Source organism: Phalangium opilio, unplaced genomic scaffold (assembly GCF_054372755.1).
Source record: "Phalangium opilio isolate 3A_F unplaced genomic scaffold, DU_Popi_V2 ptg000021l_1, whole genome shotgun sequence".
NCBI lineage: Eukaryota > Metazoa > Arthropoda > Arachnida > Opiliones > Phalangiidae > Phalangium > Phalangium opilio.
This window is the reverse complement of record NW_028324153.1, coordinates 2,297,025-2,321,139: the sequence shown is the minus strand read 5'-3', so window position 1 is coordinate 2,321,139 and position 24,115 is coordinate 2,297,025. Positions and strand designations below refer to the sequence as shown.

At 40.9% G+C, this 24,115-nt stretch overlaps 1 protein-coding gene across 1 annotated transcript; it reads left to right on the top strand.

Moving 5' to 3' along the window:
• The first annotated feature begins 11,701 nt into the window (after positions 1-11,701).
• Positions 11,702-18,185, top strand: LOC149696413 (uncharacterized). The gene is made up of 6 exons (XM_089867346.1): positions 11,702-11,833; positions 13,465-13,806; positions 13,848-14,045; positions 14,118-16,267; positions 16,369-16,728; positions 16,796-18,185. The coding sequence occupies exons 1-6, from the start codon at positions 11,702-11,704 to the stop codon at positions 18,183-18,185; spliced, it is 4,572 nt and encodes a 1,523-aa protein (XP_089723472.1).
• Positions 18,186-24,115: the final 5,930 nt, after the last annotated feature.

The window sequence follows — 24,115 nt, the reverse complement described above, 5'->3', positions numbered from 1 at the left end:
CGAACCCTTTCCCAAGGTGGTTTTGCAATTGGTTTTCGCTTAAAACAGAAGTCTATCGGGTCTAAGTCCGTAATGTTGTTTATGCGTAGGTACTGAGCGACTTCATTTGTTGAGCGTTTCATGCGCTTCTTTCCTCCCGGTGGATAATAGTATATATCTAGTTCTACTTTGCCGGGTTGTACGGTGTGTCTATAACACAGCTCGCGAACCCATCCTTTTTTGAATGGCTTCTCATAATTTGTCGGAAACTGTTCTGCAATCGCTGGAGAGTCGGGAGAATGCATATCTTCTCCAGTACTCGTGGATTCGGACAGTTCATCCATAGGAACTAAAGGGTTAGGATTCGTGGCTTCTGACTTATACGAACTTGGTTCATTTGGCGGACGAGGGGCTTCCCCTTCCGGACTAGTAGATATGGTATGGAACTTCGGCGTCTTTTTCACTGGCTTTGTCGATGAACTAGTCGTCGTTGTAGCTCTCCTGCGCTTTCTTCGTTGTTGTCTGTCTTCCTTTCGGTCTATATCTTCTGAAGACGAACTGAGTTGGTCTGGTAGACGCAATTTTCTTCGTCTTTCAGCTTGGGGACGCGAGAGGGACGGTTCTTTTGACGACGTGCTTTTGCTGCTCGATACTTTGCGCAGTGGTTTCTTTCTCCTTCCAATGACTGAAGATGAGGTAGGGGGGTGACTTCTTTTGCGGGGATCGTGGATCTCTGGCTCGTCACTTGAGATACTGCTACTCATCATTTTCCGTGTAGGGCTTGGAGTTGGTTCCTGAGCGACGGACAAAGGGGTTGTAAGACCTCTCTTTTCCTGTTCCGGGTCCGTTATTCGGTCGACATCCGTCGAAGTACTCAAGTTTCGGAGTGTCTTTTTCTTAGGTTTAATGTCTTCGGTTGTTGACGTAGTCGGGTGTTCTCTCTTTTCTCTCTCAAATCTTGAAGCTTCCACTGGAACTTGGGGTTCAGGGGTCAGTGGTGTGGCTTCCGGGTGTGTTACTATCGGACTGACGATCTTCTCTCGACCTTCCTCCGCTGGACGGACTTCTCCCGTTGGCGTTTTAGGTTCTTTCGATCTCGTTTTCGGAATCTTGTCCACAGATCGAAAAGATCCGATCATTTCAACAACTTCCTCGAAGGATTCGGAGGAAGGTTGGGATCTTTCCTGGGGTACTTCTTGGGGAAGTGTTCCTTCCGGAGGTGGCGTGTTGGTTTCTTTTCCTGGAGGAAAAGGTTCCTTCGGGACAGTATTTTCATTTTCCTGAATGAGTTCCGCGGTTTGGTCTTCTTGTGATACAATGGGAGGTGGTACTCTTTCTGGAGCTGGCGCTCTGTGTCTCCGTGGGGAGGAAATTTCTTCGAGTTGTTGGTTTTCATTTCTCTGGATAGGGTCTTCAGTGGTTATGTCAATCTCGGCTGGTTGTCCCGACTCTTCTCCTGGAGATGGCGTCCCTTCGATTCCCTCTAACGGTACTTCAGGAGTTTGGTACAGTTTGAGTTGACACATATTAATCGGGCCGGTCTTTTGTCCCGAGATCATGTCTTCTAGGACATAGACTAGTGGACTCCTCTTTTCGATGATCTTGTAGGGACCTGTCCACTTTGGACATAATTTGGCCATTCGTCCCAAGTTAGCGTTAGACAGGGGATGAGTCAATTTCCAAACGATTGTCCCAATGTCGAATTCTAGATTTTCTCTTCTGAGGTCATAGTATTTTTTCTGTTTGGCTTGAGCCAATTTGGAGAAAGTCTTAGTTAATTTCCACTGATCCTTTAAGGTCTTCAGGGTCTCCGAACGATCTTCGAATTCCTCTATGGGCATCCCTATGTCGATGTCCCATGGGAGTCTCGGTTCTCGTCCCATGTTTAAATAAAAGGGAGATCTTTTGGTCGTTTCGTGGGGCGCTGAGTTTATCGCGAACGCAAGGGCGTTCAGAGTTTCATCCCACGTTCGGTGATTATTTTCAACGTATATGGAGATGGTTTCGCCAAGGACTCGGTTCACCCGCTCCGTGATGTTCGACTGAGGGTGGTATGGCGATGTATGAATAGGTCCAATGTTGAATAATCTGCACGTGTTGCGCCATAGTGAGGACACGAACTGTGTTCCTCTGTGGCTAAGGGTTTGTTTCGGAGCTCCCCATCGACATACAAAGTTCTTCAATGCGAGGGCACATGCGTCGGCTGTTATTCTTTTTAATGGGACTAGTTCCACGAATTTGGTCATATAATCCGTAAAGACAAGAAGAAATCGGTATCCTCTCCTGCTGACCAGAAAGGGTCCCATGATATCGACTCCTATTTTGTCGAAGGGTCCAGTCGGAACTGTAGATATCATAAGGCCAGGTGTCCTACGGTTACTGATCTTGTACTGTTGGCAAAGAACACATTCTCTAACGTATCGTGTGACGTCTTTGTCAAGATCGGGCCACCAGTACCGATGTCCTACTTTTTCTCGCGTCTTGTACTTTCCTCTATGGGCAGACAGAGGATGATCATGTAAGAGTCTCAAGGCTTCTCTTCTGAGAGATTGGGGTAAATAAATCCTTGCTGGACGAACTCCCGATGATTTCTGGTAAATGAGATTGTTTAACATCTCGTACTCTGTATTTTCTGGAGGATTTTCTTGTCGGAGTTGTTCAATGATTCCGCGAATAACCGGATCTTCTCCTTGAGCGGTGATGATGTCATCGCGATCGAAGATATGAAAATTCGCGTGAGGGTAAGGTGGTAAAATGTACGCGACGTGTGAATGATCCGATGGAGCGGTCGATTCTTCCGGTGACGTGATCTGATTATCGTCTTCATCCATGGTGGAGGCTATCGACATGGCGAACAGTCCTATGGGAGCTCGTGATAGGGCGTCGGCTAGGACGTTTTCGACTCCCTTCTTATGCTGCACTTTGAAATCGAATGTTTGTAGATACATGGCCCACCTGACAAGTTTCGAGTTTGGTTCTTTGAGTCCAAATAGCCATTGTAAAGCCTTGTGGTCGGTGACGACGGTAAAGGGTTTGCTTTCCAAATAAGGGCGGAAGTGTCCGATGGCCCAATAAATTGCTAGACATTCCTTTTCTGAAGTACTGTATTTGGATTCCGCATTTCGAAGATTTCGACTCGCATAAGCGATTGGAACTTCTCTTCCATCTTGGACTTGAGATAGCATCGCGCCCAAGCCGGCGTCTGATGCATCTGTTGTCAATATGCTCGGCGCATCTGGTTTGTACGCGGCCAATGGTGGTGAGCTGCAGATGGCATCTTTTATCTTCTGAAAAGATTCCTCTTGATCAGGACCCCATGTGAATTTTACGCCTTTCTTCTTCAATTTATTGAGTGGAGTAGCTAGTTTGGAGTAATGAGGTATGAATCTATGATGCCATCCTGCCATTCCAAGGAATCTTTGGACTTGTTTTAGTGTCTTTGGCTGAGGATATTTCTTGATGGCATCGACCTTGGAAGGATCGATGTAAATTCCCGTTTCGTTAATTACGTGTCCCAGGACGACTGCTTCCGATTGGGCGAAGCGGCATTTCTTCAATTGAAGGGTTAAACCAGCGTTCTTCAGTTTAGTCATCACGTACTCTAGAGCATTTTTCTGCTCTTTCCATGTTTCGGAGGCAATTAGTATGTCGTCGAGGTATACGACGATAGCAAATTTTTCTCCATCTCGGAAGACTTCGTCCATTAGTCGTTGAAAGGTACTCGGTGCGTTGCAAAGTCCAAACGGTAATACGTTAAATTCGTATTTTCCAGCGTGCGTTATAAAAGCTGTCTTTGGTGCACTTCCTGGTTCCATTTCAACTTGCCAGTATCCTGATTTCAAGTCCAATGCAGTGATGTACTTTGGCTTTCCCAATTTACTGAGAGTTTCGTCGATTCTGGGAATCGGATAGGGATCTTTTGCAGTGATGGAATTCAATTCTCTGACGTCGATGCAGAAACGGTATTTCTTCTTGCCTGTACCGGATCCGTCATCTTGTTCTAAAATCACCACTGGCGAAGCCCATGGTGACGTCGAAGGTTTGATTATTCAATCCTTGAGCATGTCATAAATGCTTTGTTCTATTATTTTCATCTTGGCATCACTCACACGATATGGTCTCTTATGTATCGGCTTAGCATTTCCGGTATGGATTTCATGGACCACTAAGCTGGTTCTTCCTAACTTATCACTAAAACGTTCTGGGAATCGGAGAAGGAGTTCTTTCAACTCTCTCTTCTGCTTATATGAGAGAGAGGTTGATTCAACTGCTTCATTAACGTTCGAAACCATTTGGGGTGAGGGAGGAAATTTATCTTCTGTTACTTCTACGAATTTCAATTCTAGTCCATCTATGTTACAGGTTAAGTTTCCAAAATCGATAATAGTTTTCCAGTCTTCAAGAAAATCTTGGCCTAGAATGGCATCACACAGAAGTGAAGGGACGATGTGGAACTCTTGACTAAATTTCCTCGTTACATCTTGTTCAAATGTTATTTCAAAATCTAGTACGGTTGAGCCCTTAGTGAAGGAGTATTGCCCATTTCCCATTATGATACACTCTGATTTTTCTGAGTTCGGTTCTAATCTGTTATCCCCTCTAAATCTTTGTATGGACCGCCATTGATCTAAACTAATCATGGAAACTTCTGCACCATTGTCTATTCTAGTCTGTAGGGTTTCATGTTCAAATTTAATGTTTATTAGATGTGGATTTCTTTTTCGGGGTCTTCTTCTTCTTCGAATTGTGGCCAATTGTAACGGTGGTGTTGTCACAATTTGGTTTTTATCTTGCGGGACTATTGGTTGGCGGGAGGGAGACGTCCTCTGGAATTCCCTCCCGGGTTGGCGTTTCCCGGAAACGGACTTCTCTGTCTTTCCAACCTTGGAGATGGACATTCACTGGCATAATGACGTAAGCCACCGCAGTTGAAGCATGTGATCGGTCGATCATCCTGAGTGACTCTCGGAGGATCTTGGTTATCCTGGCTTTGGTTCTATGGACGTCTTGGGACGAGTTGCCTTTCATTTTGTTGAGGCTGGTTTTCTCGAGGCTCAATTTCAGGATTTCTCCTCTCAAAGACTCGAGTTTGTTGAGGAAAGTCCCTGGGTAGGCTTCTTCTTCGAGGAGGTCTGGACGCAAGGTGGGATTGCCTTGGTTGGTAGTTTGGCCTCGGGAAAGGAGCTCGATAATCTTGATTCGGATAGCTTTGGGAATCATTTTGGACTGGGGGAGGATTGTAATATTCGTCCCGATGGGGGTTGTTAGTGTTCCCATGCGGGATGTCCCTGTTAGTATGAGTTCCCATGCTCGGGATATTCCCTTGATTTACTCTTTTTCTGGGGGCTAGATATGGTGGGATCTGTTGTATGGATTGCTCTCTAACATCCCTATTGTGTTGTGAAACTGGATTTGGGTTGTCTTGTGACGAGGAGGGTTGGTCTAACTCAAAAGTTTGCTCTATTTGTAAACAAACATCTTGTAAATCGGACAACGTTTGCGCTGGCAAAACCATAAGTAATCCCTTAAACTCCATCCTTAAATTTTGTTTAATTATAAGGAGTAATTCATCTTCAGGTATTGGAGGGTTTAAATTCTGATTTACTTTCACGAAATAGCCAAAAAAAATCCTCGATGGACTCATTTTGGTTTTGTTTTCTATTATGTAATGCTATTCGGGCCTTAGCTCCCTCATCCTTAAGCCCAAAACGCCGTTTGATACGTCCCTTAAATTCTGCCCAATCTACTCCTGGGGGAAGGGAACGGTACCAATGTAGGGCATTGTCTCTTAATATAATGGGCATGAAAAGCATCTTATCATTCTCACTGATTTTATGGAAGCTAACATATTCCTCGAATTTTCTTATGAATTCAGGAACGCTTTCATCCTTTCTACCATAAAACGCTAATCTCTCTGGGGGTTCTAAACCTTTCACATGTCCCTGATTTGATGTTGCCAGGTTTGTAAAGGACTGTAAGACTGATGCTAGAAATGCAGCCTGTTGGGCACCTCCCGTATTTGGATTAGTTTGGGGTTGCGGATTTGCTGTTCCCTGGGTTTGACTAGCACCCTGGGTACTTTGAGAGCTACCTCTAGGTGGGGACTGAGCAATTCCCTGTGGGTTCTGTCCTGTAGGATTCTGTGGTTGTCCAGGATTTATGGGACTGGGTCTATTTGGTCTACTAGGAGCAGATGTATACCCGACCGAGCTTCTACGGGGATTTGCCACCTCTGATAGAACAAAACTAAAGTTGCATAGATTTTCGAAGGCTTCTTAGACCATTCTTGAGTGCGACGTGCAATATTGGATACCCTCTTTATTTTATATAACATTCAAATACTTTCCAAAAGTTCAATGTACATTGAAAACTGAAATAGTAGTGTGTGTTTAGTTCTCAAGAAAACATTTTAGTTTTAAGAATTAAGATTTTTCAACACAGTGATTATATAAACAGATTTTTAACCCCAGATTGGGAACTGCTAGCATTGGTTAACGAACTGACTACATGACAAACTGATCATTCAGAAAGCTCGGGTTGATTTTCTTCTTTTCCCTTCTTTTGATCATGCACGCTGACAAAATCTCCAATGCCACAACGACGCATGAGACGACTATACCCTTGACCCAAAATTCGAAAGGGAGAGAAACGGTGCTGAAGTTTAATGACTTGACTTTCGGTTCGGGTTTTTTCCAAGTAACGAGGTCCAACAGCGCCTTCGACTCTGGCGTCGTCCAGCGATGGAATTGGTGTTCCGTGTTAAAAAGCAAACTGAAAATTTGGCCATTTCAATTTCTAAAACTGAATAAAATTAGAATAATGGAAAATGTTATATCTAACACTTTTCGAAGAATTTCCGTCTTGGTGGTGTCGTTGATGCGGCTCGAAAGCGGCACGTATCTAAATTCAAAGTAAGGCGGTTCTTGTTTAACGTGAACCGACTCGGAATAAAACCATTTGTTTGTTGTTTTGATAGTTTTCATGTTTGATTTAAAGTCGTCTTCTTTGATGAGGTAGGCGCCTCGCCTTTCGCTCAATAATTTCACAATACATTTGCTGTTACTGGGAATTGGTATCGCACCCGGAACCCCTTTATGCAACGGATTTTTCGCTACCTGTCAAATAAGCGAACATTGAAAATAAAGTAAAGAGAGAACCGGCACAAGATAAAACTTCACCCATTGCTGGTAATAAACGTTTTCAAATGAGTGAGCAGTGACATATCCTTGTAGCTTCGGTCCAGTGCCTTCTTTAGCAAAAATATCCGTAAACTTATCCAGAGTTTTGTAGTTTATTTCAGAAAATTGACCTCGCATGGTGGCGCCAACACAGGCAAGGATCACTGTAGACGCTAATAACCAAACTGCCAAAACTATTTCTTCAAATGGTTTGCCTTGTTTTTTCCTCGGATAAGCTGAAAAATATTGTGAAAGAAGTGCACAAAATGGAATTTTTTTTAGAGAAAAGTTCAAAATTGTCCTTAAATCAAACAGATTTTTACGGGAATACGGAAACATTTGTTGTAGTAAATTTTGGAGGAAATGTTAATATTCATGTCTAGATCGTAGTCGGCCTTCTAGGAAAGAACGGGAAAAAAGGGGTTCTGCTTTCCAGACGCTGAAGGGAGTCAATCCCAAAAACATTTCTAACTCGAATGATCGCTATTCAGGGCTTAAAAATTTTTTAGTTGCCGGATTAGTGCCGCTTTGACCAAAGCTTACGACCTCGTTTCTAATATTAGTTTTATCAGAAGTAAGATAAGGGAGTAGAAGTATCGAGCTAACCAAATTCTTCACTTGGCGAAAGTGAATATTCTTGATAACACACCAGCGGTTGGCCCTCTGGTAGCGGTTTCTGAATTTTCCCTCCAAAACGTGAGACGCTCGCGGTGGTAGACGGCCAAACTAGATTCAAGCACCCGCGTCTGTGTTTCGCCGCTTAGTGTAGGCACGATGGAAGCGGCATAAAATCCTCGAATTTGTTCACTGGTGCCAGGATCTATTACCAACGCTAGAGCACTTCACTTCTAGTCCCTTATTTTACTTCTGGTTTTATTAGGTATTAGAAATTATTCAACTATAGAGTAAATGTTGCGATATTTTCATTTTATTTGGAGGTACAGGCTAACTATATGTTTACCTTAAATAAAATAGAATTACCTTCGGAGAAAAATGTTGATATCAAGTTCCAGACATTGTTGAAAGAATTAGTGAAGATTTTCGTGATAAAATTTGGAAATTTTGGTGTTCTACGTTTTGAATTATCCAAATACAAGTGGACAGATTTTCTTAGCGACAAACAACAAGATATGATGAAAAAGGAAACCACCAAGAGAAATACGGTCTACAATGAAATTTAAGAGTGAAACAGAATATTTCTATCATTGATTAATTGATTGAAATATTAGTCATCCAATTTGTCTATAAAATTACATTGCCATCCATTTCTAAAAGTTGAGATACTTTTTTAATTTCCTGTTCAGGTTTCGAAGAAGCTGTGACGATCTTTTCACAAAAGAAATAACCCGGGTAAAACTTTGATTTAAATTGTTCGTAATGGTAAAGCGTATTTTTTATCATCCAATACATATCTATGATCTGAAATTTATTTGTGATATACGTTAGACCAAAACAATTAGCTTGCATGATATTTAATTTTTCCTTTTTTTCAAATTTTGTTATGAAATGGAACCAAAATTTGAAATCTACACATCGCTTGAGATTTTAAACGTACATTGGCCCAGAACTTGAAACGACTGTTGCTTATTTCGCAAAATCTTATGACGAAATTTCTGAAAATAAAAAGCAATATTTTTTCAAAAGTAGATCAAATGGATAAATTGATCGTCGATATCAATAATGTTAAAGATATAACAAACGATGGAATGGGTACATAAACAACACTCTTGGTATTACGGATAGTTAAATGCTGCTCTACTCAATAATTGAAGCAAGTTCGTTAATAGCAAAAAACAGATTGCACCATGCACATTCGGTGCAATTGAACATCTTTCCCGCTGTCAATTAGGGCTTGAATTCTAGCTTTTGATTCGAGACTCAACGGAGCCTCCGAAATGAACTAGGCCCATGCGTGTCGGTTTTTATGTGGGGAAATATCCAGTTTCATAGAGGAAATATTTTTACCCTTTGTGTGTACGAGGTGGCGCTTTTATCACCGTTGCGACCAGGGTCTTCCATAAATTATCGTTTATATTTTAGGGGTCAATTATAAAACTTTTATGAAAGAGAAAGGTTTCACCTTTAAATTAACGTAATATTTAGGGGCTCTCCACTTTTTATTGAATCTATTGGTTAGATTGTATGGACAAAAAAAGTAATTATGAGATTTAAACATCGTTGTTTTTTCAGAAAAACAAAACTTCTTGAAGTTGCTAATTGACAGTTTTCATATACCATTAGAGGATTTTTTTACCCCTTCATAACATTTCATTTTTTTCACCTCAACTTTTTTATCCTTTATTTCTTTGGAATGATTGTTTAATAAAGGTCTTCGGAAATTTTCTAAAACACTTTTTAACTATCCGCGACCTCGGCTTCACCGCTCTACGTCTATATCTTGCCCTAATATTGTAGAAGTCGACGGGGTAATGAGGCTAAACTTATGTTTATTTTACGGTACAAAAAGCGCCACCAAGCGGAAAAACACGGCGAACTAAATTTGTTAAAAAAATATTCTCGCTTTGCTACACGCATTTCGGAGGCTCCGTTCTCAAGTATTGAAAATTTCTTTTATCGTGTATCGAGCCGAGTCTCGAGTACTCGAATCGAGCAGTTGGAAAACTTGTTTCAGGTATTTATAGATTAATGGGAATAGGTTTTCTAGTATTTCCACACTTATCTGTTAATTTATCGCCCTCATCATGAGTGAATCATATACTAGCTCCCTATAAGTTACTCAGCCACACTGGCCTAATGTATCCAGCATTTTCTTCCCGTCAAAAATGTGTTACCTATATGCGACAACCAGTGAGAGAAAATAACACCACTCTCGGCGCTTGCGTATTTCCGGCAACAAACCGGTAAAGGGGATCAACCAGTGAAACTTTGAACTGAAAGGTAGTTAGTATAAGCAGAGGACGTTTCAGAAATGTTGTGATTGCTTGCGGACGGTTCACATTCGTATTTTATCTTTGAAATTATTTTAATGGGTTAAGGTTGGCGCAAAGTTTTATTTTTTCACATTAAAATGGCAGAATTTTGGATATTTTTTGACAAAGCCTAAACGAAAGAAACTCATTTGAATTCAGAGCGTTGCCCACGGAATAAGAATTTTTATTCCGTAGGCAATGTTCAGAGGCAGGAACTATTTATGGTGAGAGAACCAAACTTTATCAAAAAATAAGAAAAACAACAACTTAAAAGTTATCTCGAAAACCTTAATAAACTTTTTAATAATGCGTCTAAAGAACTAATAGAAAAACTTAAAGAAAGGCCCAACCCATTTTTAACAAAGCCTGTTGTGAAAACCAGATTATTTTTAAATTAGCAAAAGAATGAATGTGATGCAAAGAAACCAAAACCTCTAAAACCGTTAATAACATTTGGAACTATCGTCACTTTCAAGTTCTCGATATATTAATTTCAAAGCCCTATGGGAGGGCGCCGTCTACTATCACTTTCACCCGCCTCCCCTCCTCTCGACTACTATTCGGAAGAAAATGCTGGATACATTAGGCCAGTGTGGCTAACTTATAGGGAGCTAGTATATGATTCACTCATGCCCTCATACTAGACATTTAGAGTAATTTCGATCATTACTTAGTTTTGACAGTGGAAGGCTCAATATTTTTGTAAAGATTTTTATTTATAATAATAAATTTAATTTATTACTCAATCATCGTTATGAATTTATTTACATCATATGCGTGCATCATGCATGATACTATCATGCTATGTATTGGTCCAGGCCGGTTTGGGAAACTACGCCTATGATAAAAGCAGTTGCAACTTTCTCCCTGCCCGTCTTCAATGAGTCGGGTACTCTAGCGAACTCGGGTCATAGTGACGTAATAAGCGGATAAGTGCATTTCGAGTGTCAACCTGCCACCACGAGAATTATCCCTATAGCCTATATGCAATAAATGTAGAATGTTGAAACCAAAACACACAAGATCTCGTCTATTATTATTATCAAATGGCTTGGTAAATTAGTCCTAATTTTATAAAATGACAAGTGTATTTTACTTTTTCGTTATGTAATCGAAAATCTCGTTTCTTCCTCCCCAAACATCAGCAATACCGCTCTGAAATATTTAGATTTAAAGAATTGTCATGAATGTGTGTACCTTACCATAAAAAAGGGTAGTTTTTCAAAACTGCTGTTCAAGAAATAGCGGCTTCTGTTTTAAAAGTAGCAGTTTTTAGCTTGAGTGTTCAACAATTCGTGGCCCTACAGTTTACCTTGCCAATTAAGTACAACCAGGTCATCATACACCAACCTAACCTAACCTTACCTGACCTAATACTACTCGGCTTAAGATAACAATACCTAAACTGACCCTAATACTATTGGGGTTCAAATAACCAAACCAAACCTAACCAAACTTCATTTCACCTAACCAAACCTCACCTAACCTAACCAAACCTCACCTAACCTAACCAAACCTCACCTCACCTCACCTAACCAAACCTACAGCATAAACGACTGTAGTTTTTCACTACTCGGTTGTACTGCACTTTTGGGAACTTCCGTAACGGTATATATGCTGGGTTTTCGGGAAACATCTATTTGGGGAACAGCGGTTATGGAGACCGCTATTATGGGATCCGCTCATACGGGAAGTGGTTATATGAGAGTTTCTAGAAATGAACACGTTATAAACTTAAGAACAGCCGTATGCTTCTTATTAAAGTTTCGTTAATGGTGGAAAATGGGTATCAGCAGAAGTATATAATACTTCTCTTCGAGAGAAGTGTGCCACAAAGCGGGGTAAGTGTGTAACGTCATTCTTCTCAATATCGGAACATTTGGAGCAAGGTTACTAAACCGAATCACATACGCGATAAATAGTTCCCTCATCATTACTCTATTAGCGCTTAAATATTTGGCAAAGACGCGCTTGTGGATCTTTGTCTCACCTCAAGGGTTTGTGGGATGATTGTTGGGGATTTAGTGCCAAACAATTATAGAATTCACCCTAGCACGGTGCGATGCCTATCTGAAGTTTGTTGAGCGGGAGAGCAAACGAAAAGGGGATAAGCCCGGGAAGAATGACTTTACATAACTAAAGTATTAAGAGGATGCAGAGTGTCATCCTTCTTCTATTACCCCCTTCTGGTATCACGGAAATATGGATTTTAAAGAAATGATAAGCATTCCTTTGGAAATTTATTTTTTACTTGAAGTAATAAACGGCCAAATAAATACTTACTTCGTAGGTGAACACCGAAATTATGGACCCATTAAACCCCACATTTCTTGTATAAGAGAAAAAAACCAGAAATATTATTTTTCTAATTTTAAAATGAGTACTGCTAAAGAAAGTTAATCATTGTGAACGGAAGAAGAGGGACCACGGTCTGAGAGCTCCCGTATTAAAGTTTTAATTTAAATATAACCATTTAAGAACTCCATGAAGATAGCAGTACTCATTTTGAAAAAATACTTTCGAAAAACCATGAATCAGAATTTTAATATTAATGAAATCAAGAAAAAAGTGGCCATAATTCACTCGAAATTGTGTACCTATCATTGGCGTAATTGACACAATAAAGTGAGATTTTTTCGACGTCCTAAAACGTGGAAAGCATTACGAATTATTATTGAAAAGTAATTATTATTTGTCTTTAACTTGCCAAACTGTATGGTGCACTAACAATCATTTCGAATTAATTTTGTCTTGAAAACTGCTCTAAATAAAATAATAGTAAATTTCTTCACTTAAACAATTGGGAAACAAATCCGGGTCAGTCAAATTTATTCCCAACTTAATTAAGGAGAGGGTGAAGTGGAAAATCAAGTGATTTTTTATCGATTCTTCTACCAATTTTATGACCAGTCTGCATTGTGAAACATTCAGGAAATACTTCCGAATGATTTTAAAATTCAAATTAGGTTCAGACTTTAAGGAAAATTTTAAGCAAGGACATCTGACCAATCGCGTAATGCCCAGCCTTTTTGTTAACAAAATTCTCGTGGCACGTTCCGAGTTTAATGAAATTTATCACGTGATTTGATAAGATTAGGCGCGCGACGTGACAATCGTGGCGCCAGACATGAAGCGTGCCACGTGAATTTTGCTAACAAAAAGGCAGGGCGTTACGCGATTGGTCGGCAGTCCTTGTTTAAATTTATCCTTAAAATCTGAACCTAATTTGAATTTTAAAATTATTCGGAGTCTGTATTTCCTGAATGTTTCACAATGCAGACAGGTCTTAAAATTGCTAGAAGAATCAATAAAAAATCACTTGATTTTCTACTTCACCCTCCCTTTAAATTAGTCTAATTGTTAGGATTCTTTAATAGAATTGTGTCTACAGTCATATGGTAACGCTGTTGCATCTACAACCTGTATGGAGAGCCACGGAGGTAACATTGCTAAGACAGCTATATGATACTTGTGAAATACAAGTAAAGAGTCTTGAAGCATTGGGAACGACCATGGAGACATATGGAACCTTCTTATACCCCATTCTTACGCGACTCCTGCCACAAGAGATACTATTGGACTTCAACAAAAACTATGCAGACGAGGAACAAGACGCGAGACATCTGTTGAATCATCTCAAGCGAGAGGTGGAGAGCCGAGAAAAGACCATGGTCCTATGCGTACCTAATAGAGCCGAAGAAGAGGGTAGAGCTGCAGGCGTGGGACGTTGGAGTTCACACAAATCGAAACATGAGCCTAGTTATTTCAAGAGTCTGCAGAATCCAAAGGCCGTGTCCCAACAACAGCGGTCCTCAAGACTGACGTCTCGAAAACCTGCCTTTTCTGTGGAAGTACGGAGCATCCAACGGAAGAATGCGAAGCCTTATCATTAGAGCAGAAAGGTGAGCAGATAAAGAACCAGAATAGATGTTTCCTTTGCTTGAGTCAAGGTCACCCGGTACGCCGTTGCACATCAAAAGCAAAATGTCAACACTGTGGGAGAAAGCATCATGCATCTATCTGTCGGCAGAGATTCAATGAGACTTCAAAATCTGGAGCGGAAAAACCGGACGAAAGTGAGAAACATCAAGAACCCGAGAAAAGATCCCTCACCATGACAACATTTATCCCACGGCCACCAGAGAAAGAAGTTCGACGCAAGTTATTTCTTCAAACTGTAGTTGTTTACGCAGAAGGAAGAAATACCAGAGCTCCCGTGAGATGTCTATTTGATGGGGCTAGCGAAGGGACCTTCGTACGAGAAGATTTGGTACGAAGCTTAAAATTACCTGTCGTAAAGGAGGAACTCGTCAACGTATTTGCCTTTGGGAAGTCAGAGCCGGAAAGAGTCACCAGAAGAACTGTAAAATTAACGCTTCGAAGCGTAATGGATTCCAACATCACTGCCCAAATCGAAGCCTTAGAGGTACCAACCATCAGTGGAGCTATCGTTACCGTTCCTGGGGAATGCATTCGACAGCAATTAGACGAGAAAGAAATAACGCTGGGCGATATGGACCAAATCGAAGGAGTCTCCGTTTCGCAGGATGTACCCATTTTAATTGGCGTCGACTATTTCTGGTCTCTAAATACTGGAGAGACGAGGAGGCTCGATAATTCCCTGGTAGCTGTGAAGAGCGTATTCGGATGGTTTGTGCACGGAGTTCAAAACCAATCTGTGGCGGTCAACTCAATCCAAGTCATGAGGGTCGGAATCCAGAATGAAGAACTTGCGAAATCTCTCAAAGCCTTCTGGGAGATTGAATCCTTGGGGATAAAGGAAGAGAATACACATACCATGGTCGAAGAAAGTGTACTTGCCAGTCATGAAAACACTCTGGAATTTGAGGATGGAAGATACAAAACCAGTCTTCCATGGAAGGACAACAAAGACAAAATTGGGGATAACATCGCCTTGTCTACGAAGCGACTGGGTTCTCTTATCAAGAAGCTACGACATGATCCCGTTCTGTTCCAGAGATACGAAGACGCCATAAACGAGATGCTGGCTCAGGGCTTTGCTGAACGAGTACCTGAAGAGAATATCGCCATGAGAAACGGAGTGCATTACCTTCCGCATTTCCCAGTCCTCCGAGACGACAAGACCACTACAAAGCTCAGAGTAGTCCATGATGCTTCCGCCCATGAGAAAGGATCGCCAGCGCTAAACCCTTGCCTACACGTTGGACCAAGTTTAGTCCCAGATTTGCTAATAATCCTGCTTCAATTCAGACAACATCGGATCGCTCTAATGAGCGACGTTGAAAAAGCGTTCCTGCAGATAGTCCTCAGGCCAGAAGACCGAGATTATGTCCGATTTTTATGGATTACCAAGTTACCGAAACAAGACGAGCCACTTCAAGTAGTACACTTACGAATGACGAGAGTTTTGTTTGGAGTGGCCTCCAGCCCATTCCTTCTCGCGGCCACCTTGCATCATCATTTGAAGAAATTCCATGAAAAGTATCCTGTCCTCAGCGAGATGTTAGCCAAAAGGCTCTACGTTGACGATCTTGTAACCGGTGCCGAGTCTAAGCACGAAGCAAATGAAATCTACCATGGATCGAGACAGATATTTTCCGAAGCTCGAATGAACCTACGCAAGTGGGTTACGAACTGTGAAGAGCTCGCAATTCAATGGTCCGAAGATCAAGCACCAGTGACGCTATTGAACCAAGAATCAAACTCCAACTTGCTGAAAGTACTTGGGATAGCTTGGAACCCGAAGAAAGACATCCTAACTTTCGATATATCTACTCTACTGGCGTTCCTGAGGGAGACCCAAGATACAAAGAGAGGGGTACTCAAGGCGGCGGCTAGACTATTTGACCCGATCGGACTGTTATCACCATATCTCATCAGAGTCAAGTGCCTTTTTCAGAAACTGTGGATAAAAGGCGTTGGTTGGGACGACAAGTTACCTTCTGACATTCTAACGTTATGGAACGACTGGGTCAAAGAGCTGAAGGAGTTCGGGAAAATGTCGATTCCACGATGGTACTATTCTGGAATCCATGGAAAAGTTGTCGATAAAGAGATTCACGTTTTCTGTGACGCGAGCGAGTCGGCCTATGGAGCAGTAGCGTATATTCGTTACGAGACGGACAAGGGAGAAATTGGAGTCTCATTAGTATCGTCGAAAACCAGAGTCGCCCCGATAAAGTCACTCACCATACCAAGGCTTGAGCTTATGGCAGCTTTCATTGGATCTCGCCTACTGAAGACGACGATGGAAAGTTTTGAAGGAGCAATTACTGCTTACCGATGCTGGACCGATTCAGAGATAACGCTACACTGGATCCGTGGTGTGTCGAGGGAGTGGAAACCCTTTGTCGCCAACAGGGTGATGGAGATCCAATCAAGTACCAATCCGAATTGCTGGTCACATGTAGCTGGAAAGGAGAATCCTGCGGATCTAGCGTCAAGAGGCTGCTCGGTAGACACCTTGAACAAGACAGCTCTATGATGGAAAGGTCCAAGCTGGCTTTCGGAAAAGAGAGATCAATGGCCATGTCAATCCAGGTCAACGGTCTGTACTCTAGACGAGTCAGTTACCAAGGAGAAGAGGAACATTATCACGTTGGTTTGCCGCGTCACAACAGAACCGCTTTTGGACATAAAGAGATACAGCCGAATCAGCCGTGTGTACAGAGTGACGGCATGGGTACGTCGCTTCATCCACAATATAAGAATCGCAAACGATGAAAGACGCAAGGGACCTCTGTCGGCTGCCGAACTTCAAGATTCCAAACTCTTCTGGGTACAAGAAATTCAAAAAGAGAGCTATCCGGATGACTACCATTGCCTACAAGCAGGCGAACCATTAGCGAAGACATCAAAACTCCTTCAGTTTCGTCCATTCCTCGACAACGATGTCATACGTTTGGGAGGACGACTTCAATTCGCCAATATCAGCGATGAACTTAAACACCCACTCATCATTCCCGCAAATAATTGGCTAACACAGATAAAAGCGATCGAGGCTCATCAAAGGGTGAAACATTGTGGACTTGAAAGCACCTTGGCGCAATTACGAGGAGAATTTTGGATACCGCAAGGACGCCAGTTAGTCAAAAGAGTCGTAAACCGATGTGGTAGATGTAGAAGATTCCGGACAAAGCCTGCAGCTCAGATAACAGCACCTTTACCAGTCGATCGAATAGTAGAAACACCTCCATTTGTTACCACAGGAGTTGACTTTGCCGGCCCTCTATTCATAAGGAGCGGAGAAGAACACGAGAAGGCGTACATCGCGCTCTATACATGCGCAGTCACCAGAGCAGTGCATTTGGAGGCAGTAACGGATCTAAGCACGGAGAAATTTACATTATCCTTTCGACGTTTCATTGCCCGAAGTAGACTCGTCACTACGGTATACTCGGACAATGCGAAAACATTCAAGAGAGCTGAGAAAGAGTTAAAAACTCTTTACGGAAGGATAAACCAAGACGATTTCCGGAACTTCCTGGGACAACAATGCATACATTGGAAATATATCGTTGAGAGAGCGGCTTGGTGGGGAGGCTTTTGGGAGAGGATAGTACAGTCAGTGAAGGAATGCCTCAAGAAGACCCTCGGACGAAGCAGTTTAACTTATGAAGAGCTAACAAGCAGCCTGGCAGAGATAGAAGCAGTTTTGAATACCAGACCGATGACTTACACCTACACTGATTTAGGGGAGCCCTCCCCCTTAACTCCTTCTCACTTCCTCATCGGCAAACGACTGAGCTGTCTTCCGAGTGCCAATTTTGCTGATATGCCACCCACAGCCTGTAGAAGTCAATTAACCAGACGACTTCGCTATAGACAGAGGATTCTTGACCAGTTCTGGAACCGTTGGAGCAAAGCCTACCTCCTGGATTTGAAGACCGCTCACGCAAGCAAACCAGTCCATGACGTGGTGGAATTTAAGAAGGACGATATAGTACTCCTGGCGGAACCAAAACTTCCTCGTCAAAGTTGGCGCATGGGACGAATTCAAGAAGTCTTCCCGGGACGAGATGGAAAGGTCCGAGCAGTCGCCGTCAAGCTTCCAGGAGGATCCACAATAAGGCGAGCAGTCCAAATGCTTCATCGATTCGAAGTCACTGACGGATGAACGGAGTCCATGGTGGGGAGAATGTCGCCACTTCTAATCGATCACCTCCAAGCTAAAACTAAACTAAACTGAACTAAATTGAACTGAACAAAAAAAACTAAACTGTTAACTTAGAAAACAAACCATGTTTGAACTTTGATATCTAAATAGACATTCTGGTTAAAAATGATGATCTTACATTTGTATAAAAACCCATTCCATTTTTTAAAGAAGGCAGTTATCTTAGAGATCTCGGCGGAGTAACTTAATTTTAAATCAAAACAATTGACGCGCAGTTAGAGTAATTTTGCTGTAATGTTTTTAAACTAATAAACTGAAGTATTAAGTAAACATCCGTATCAAGAATTAGTCAATTTATCACAACCTTGAACAAGGGAAGAATAGTCGCGACACACGCAGAGCGTTATCGTTGAACGCGGCCGAAAAAATAGAAAGCTAATATCGTCACACTCAACGTAATTTCTGTCCAGCGTAACTATGTTTTTTTTCGGTTGTCGCTCGACATCGGGAGAAAAGTCGTGATTTACGCCAAGTGAAAACCGTGCTTTAAGTATGGTACGATGTGGCTGCTATTATGAGCCCTTGGGTCGTCCTTGTTATTAATTCATTCAAAAGAACAAAAGTGTGGATACCAATCACGCTGAATTTATGAATCTGGTGGTTCCTGAAGTCGAGGGTCAGGGCCAGGTCGACGTTATTTACCTCGACCTGGCCAAGGCCTTCGACAGAGTTTCTCACCCATATTTATTAGATAAACTTCAGGGTCTCGGAGCAGGTGGTTCACTACTTAATTGGTACTGTTCCTACCTTGCGGATCGCGTCAATGTCCTTAAATGTAACGGCTCCATGACTTCAACCACCTACAAACTTAACTGCGGCGTTCCACAAGGTTCGTCGCTTGGACCGCTTTTATTCAACATTTACATTTACGACTTACAATTTTTGGTTAAATATTCGCACCTTTTTCAATTCGCTGATGATAACAAAGTTTGTAAAATCATTAACTCACCTCGCGATAGCGCGGAGTTACAATTGGACCTTGACGCAATCTCCGGTTGGTGTCTTCACCATAACATTCCAATCAATCCCACAAAATCGGTGCATGTCATCTATACTAGAAGATTTTGCCATGAGGTGCGATCAGAATATGTCTTACTCAATGCTGCCATTCCACAATGGACTACCATAAAAGACCTTGGCGTTATTTTCGATCGACAACTTTTAATTAGAGAACATGTCAATTTAACGGTCAGTATGACTCGCCGCACATTGGCAGTAATACTCAAACTGGCGAGAAAGCTAGGTTCGCTCTCCCATTTTCGGCTTCTCTATCTAAGTCTGGTTCCGTCCCGCATCTTGTATGGTTGTCTCGTTTGGTCTGGCTGCAGTGTATACTTAAAAAATAGGATCGAGAGGATACAAAGAAAATTTATCCTCTATTGTCACACTTTCTATTTAAAAGATAAAGTATATGATTACCTCTCTTTCTTGAAAATTGTAAAAATTGCCACTTTGGACCACATTTGCAAAATTTTTGATGTACAATTTGTCTATAAGCTTGTAAATAATACAACTCCATCCCCCATTTTGCTCTCAAACCTTACCTTTTTAGTGCCAAAAAATCTACGTCGATGTGCCCTATTCTATAACTCAAGAATTAGCAGAAATCCGATTATAAGAATGCAGCAGTCCTGCAATCTCCTCAATGATAGATTTGACATATTTTCTGATAACTTGAATACAATAAGTTAATTTCTACTATGTCTCAAACTTTTATTTTCCTTGTATAAATCTCTAGTCATGTCTTAATTATTAATCGATTGTACATACCATTTATGTAAATGTGTATTTTCTCGTGAACCACTACGGTTCTTTTTATGCACAATAAACAAGATATTCATTATTGATCCCTCAATACGTATTCCCTTTAAATTAATTAATTTCATGATAAAATGTTTTCGGAAAATGGAATTGTTCTTAAAAAAGCGTAGATATACAATCTTTTGAATAAATTTAGAGGGAATAAATTGATTAACAGTAAAATCAGAAATAAATTGTGATTAAGGATTAAATTAATAATAATTAAAGAAAAATTGCAATATCTGAACTTCAGTCAATTGATAAACCTCACTCATATCGTTTATATTTCGGCCTTGGTTAAACCAAGACATTTTTGTATAATATTATATGGCACTGCATCAAAAACTAACTTAAAGCGGCTTCAAGTATTACAAACCAGTTGCGCGAAACGTAAAGCAGAGAGAAGTATTTGGCTACATTCTTGGGCATTTCAGACCTCACCCCGACCAGTATCTCCGCCTATTTGTCACTGGGCAAAAGCGTCCTCACTAACGCCGTTTGCGAGGGCGTCACTAGGTACATTCACAAACAACCTGGGGCTGACAACTCCAACGTTATTGTCTTGAAACTAATTTGTAATTGTCATTCATACTTGAACGTATTCAATTAATACGTGAACACGCGCGCGCCCCGGGTCGTGAACCCCAAAACTTGGGGGTGGGGAGTCCTCAAACGGCACGCGAGTGTGGAGGGGAAGAGCGGTAGGCCACCATGAACGCGTTGAAATCATTTTGAAAACTAAAGACATCATCCTGCCTTTCACTATAGTAGGTTCTTTAAGCATTTAACAAGGACTCTCACTATTCGAGATGGTAAGATTTCTACTGTTAAACCAAAGACTCTTGTACGGACAACCAAATAAATACTTGGGGGGTTTTTCTAAATGTCTCCAAAAAGAAAGACACCTGAAAATCTTTAAACCAATGACAAGGTTTCTGATAATTTTTCCAGCGAAAATTTTTACCCTTGCACGTGCCAAATACCTATAAGTCACGTGTTTGATCCTGAACACGCCTTCTCCCTAGTAAAAAGTATAACATGATGGGGTTGATACCCCAAAAGGTACCACATTCTCTTGAATTGCACCAAAGATGAACCACTAACAAGAAGAAGAAGATCAAGCCATGGATCTCTCTTCAACAGAGTAAGAAATACTTTTTCTAAAAACTTTTAGAGAAGACTTCGAAAATCTTTCTCTATAGCTACCTCCACGGGGTTGATACCCCTTCTTCACCCTGCGAGTATTCGAACTCGCCGAGTACTTCTCAATTAGGTACCCCCGAGCCATGCGACCGGATCCCCTACGACGCCCGCGCTGCGTCGTTGGACCTCGCCGATGACAAGCGCGCAGCCTAGCCCACCACACTCACCAGCACCATATCCGTCTCTCCCGGTTACTTATTACCGATGGCTAGTAATGTCCCGGCCGGGAGAGGATGATCAGAATTTCAATTTAATTTTTTTTCATTAAAGCCTAAAACTATAATCTCTATTTATTTATAGCGTTGTTTACCAAATCACAGTGTACCTGGCGGTAATCGCCGAGCTCCTGGCGGAAGACGCATTTATGCACGACCTGCTGAATCAAGTTCGGCAGATCGTGTATAATAACTACGTCTTTATTCCCCACGAGTGAGTTTTCATGCATTAATCTAAATTTAGTTTTATTATTTTTATTACAGCCTCATGAATGATATAGAAGTTAAAAATTAAAGTGTCTTTAAGTTTTTAACTTCCATCTAAATGCACAAGTGCCTTCACTTTTTCTTGTACGCTACGAAGTTAAAAGGATCGTTTCTGAGTGAAAGTATCATTGCTTTAAAAATAAATGTCAGATTGGCCTACCGTTACTCTCTCCTTTTTTTTTTTGCAGATTTTTAAAACTAACTACTTCTCAACAAACTTAATTAATGAATGAACAGATATTAATAAAAAAAACTGTCTTAGTGGACAAAGACTAGAAAAAGTAAACGATAAGAGAAGAAAATGGAATGACCGAAGTCCCAGATATTAAAATTTTTCATTTTATTGACATGATTATAAAAGGTATCTTCCCATTGCGCAGAATTCCATTAGACCGAATCCCGCCAATGTTTTTAATGAATTTAGCCCAACGGCGGGATAGGTATTTAAATCAAACGAATCTATTTGTCGAAAACAGCGACCCCAAAAATGCTATGTAGTTTAATTTCTATTAATGTCGGTTTTTAATGAAAGTGTTTTAAATACATTTTTACTGACTTGGAAACGCCACTATTTGGTTAAGCTAGGTTAGTTATATTTTATAAATCATTTAACAATGTTACGCCTTTTCCAAAATATTGATGTTTATCTTCATTGACTTCTCAAATAATATGCCTTTTCCAAAAAATTACTGTTAGGTTATGTTTGGTTAGGAGGACGTCTCTAACTCTTTGGAGCGGTTATACACTTCAATTATATTAAAACGGCTCAAAGTATTTTCATGATGAATATAACATAAAACGGCACAATTTGGTTAAGTTAGGTTAGTAACATTTTACAAACCACTTGACAGTATTACGCCTTTTCCAAAATATTGATGTTTATCTTCATTGACTTCTCAAATAATATGCCTTTAACAAAAAATTTCTGTTAAGTTAGGGTTGGTTAACAGGACATCTCTTCCTCTTTGGAACGGTTATACACTTCAAGTATATTAAAACGGCTAGCTTAAAGTATTTTCGTGATGAATATAACTTACAAAATAAATAAATATTAGCAATTGGTTTAGGGTGTGGTGGCGTAGTGTTTAGCGCTTTCGAATCGCAACAAGAGGATCCCGGGTTCGAACCGGCACCGGGAGAAAATCTGGGAACAAATCCTTCTGCGAAGAGTTTGCAAGTTCTCTCCCCGCTTGTTAAAAGTTTTCCTCCGCGGTCTAACCCGGTTTCTCCTTTCCATCAAAACTTGCAGAGGTTAACGGTAATAGTTATTATGGGTGTACCTCGTATGAGCAGTTCCCGGTAGAGCAGTTCTCGAAATAGCAGCCGCTATTCCAAAAAGACAGCGGCGTTCTTCAAAACTGCTGTTTTAGAAATAGCGGCTGCTGTTTTAGAAATAGCGGCCGCGGTTTTAGAAATAGCGGCTGCTATTTTGGGAAATAGCAGTGTTTGTCTTCAGTTTCGAGTATTTCTTAACAATACAGTTATATTCGTTGTTTTCGAAAACTACCTTTTTCTGTGATCATTTAGTCAGTAATGTGACTTACTAACGGATCGTGTTTTTAAAGTACACTTAAATATTACACTATTCTTCAGGCGCTATCAGTTTACAATTCTAATACCAGAATAGAAAATATTTCAAGAAAGCTTATTTTATTTCGGAAGTAGATAATTGTAAAGAGTAATTTTTTGGAAAAGGCATATTATTATTTGGGAAGTGAAATATAACAAACAACAATATTTTGGAAAAGGCGTAAAATTGTTACACCTTTTCCAAAATATTACCAACCTAAGTCTAACCAATCAAAACAAAACCTAAAAATTCCAACCGAACCCAACCTAACCTAACCTAACCTAACCTAACCTAACCAAACCCAACCAAACCTAACCTAACCTAACCTAACCTAACCAAACCCAACCAAACCTAACCTAACCTAACCTAACCAATCCTAACCAAACCAAACCAAACCTAACCAAACCTAACCTAGCCTAACCAAACCTAACCTAGCCTAACATAACCTAACCAAACCTAACCTAACCTAACCTAACCTAACCAAACCTAACCAAACCAAACCTAACCTAACACTATTGGGGGTTCAAATAATCAACTCGAAGCTAACCATATCTGACCTAGTTCAATTTAAGTTCATATAACACAGCGTACACCATAAAAAAGAGCAGTCGTTTTTCGCATTCCTGTTTTTCTGCTCTTTAGAGAACTGCTGTAATGGTACGCCGCGTTTACGAGAACCGCTGTAATGGTACGCCGCTTTTACGAGAACCGCTGTATCGGTAACTGTTGTAACGGGTAAACTGCCATTTCGGGAAACCGCTATTTAGGGAACTGCTGATATGAGGACCGCTATTATGGAATCCGCTCATACGGGA

What these genes read in the sequence shown, in the direction of transcription:
- LOC149696413 (XM_089867346.1), top strand. Translation starts at nt 11,702, where the DNA reads ATGCTGGGTTTTCGGGAAACATCTATTTGGGGAACAGCGGTTATGGAG. An exon ending in AAGTCACTCACCATACCAAG is followed by an intron (nt 16,268 to 16,368) that starts GCTTGAGCTTAT and finishes GGACCGATTCAG; the next exon opens with AGATAACGCTACACTGGATC. An exon ending in GAGATACAGCCGAATCAGCC is followed by an intron (nt 16,729 to 16,795) that starts GTGTGTACAGAG and finishes AAACGATGAAAG; the next exon opens with ACGCAAGGGACCTCTGTCGG.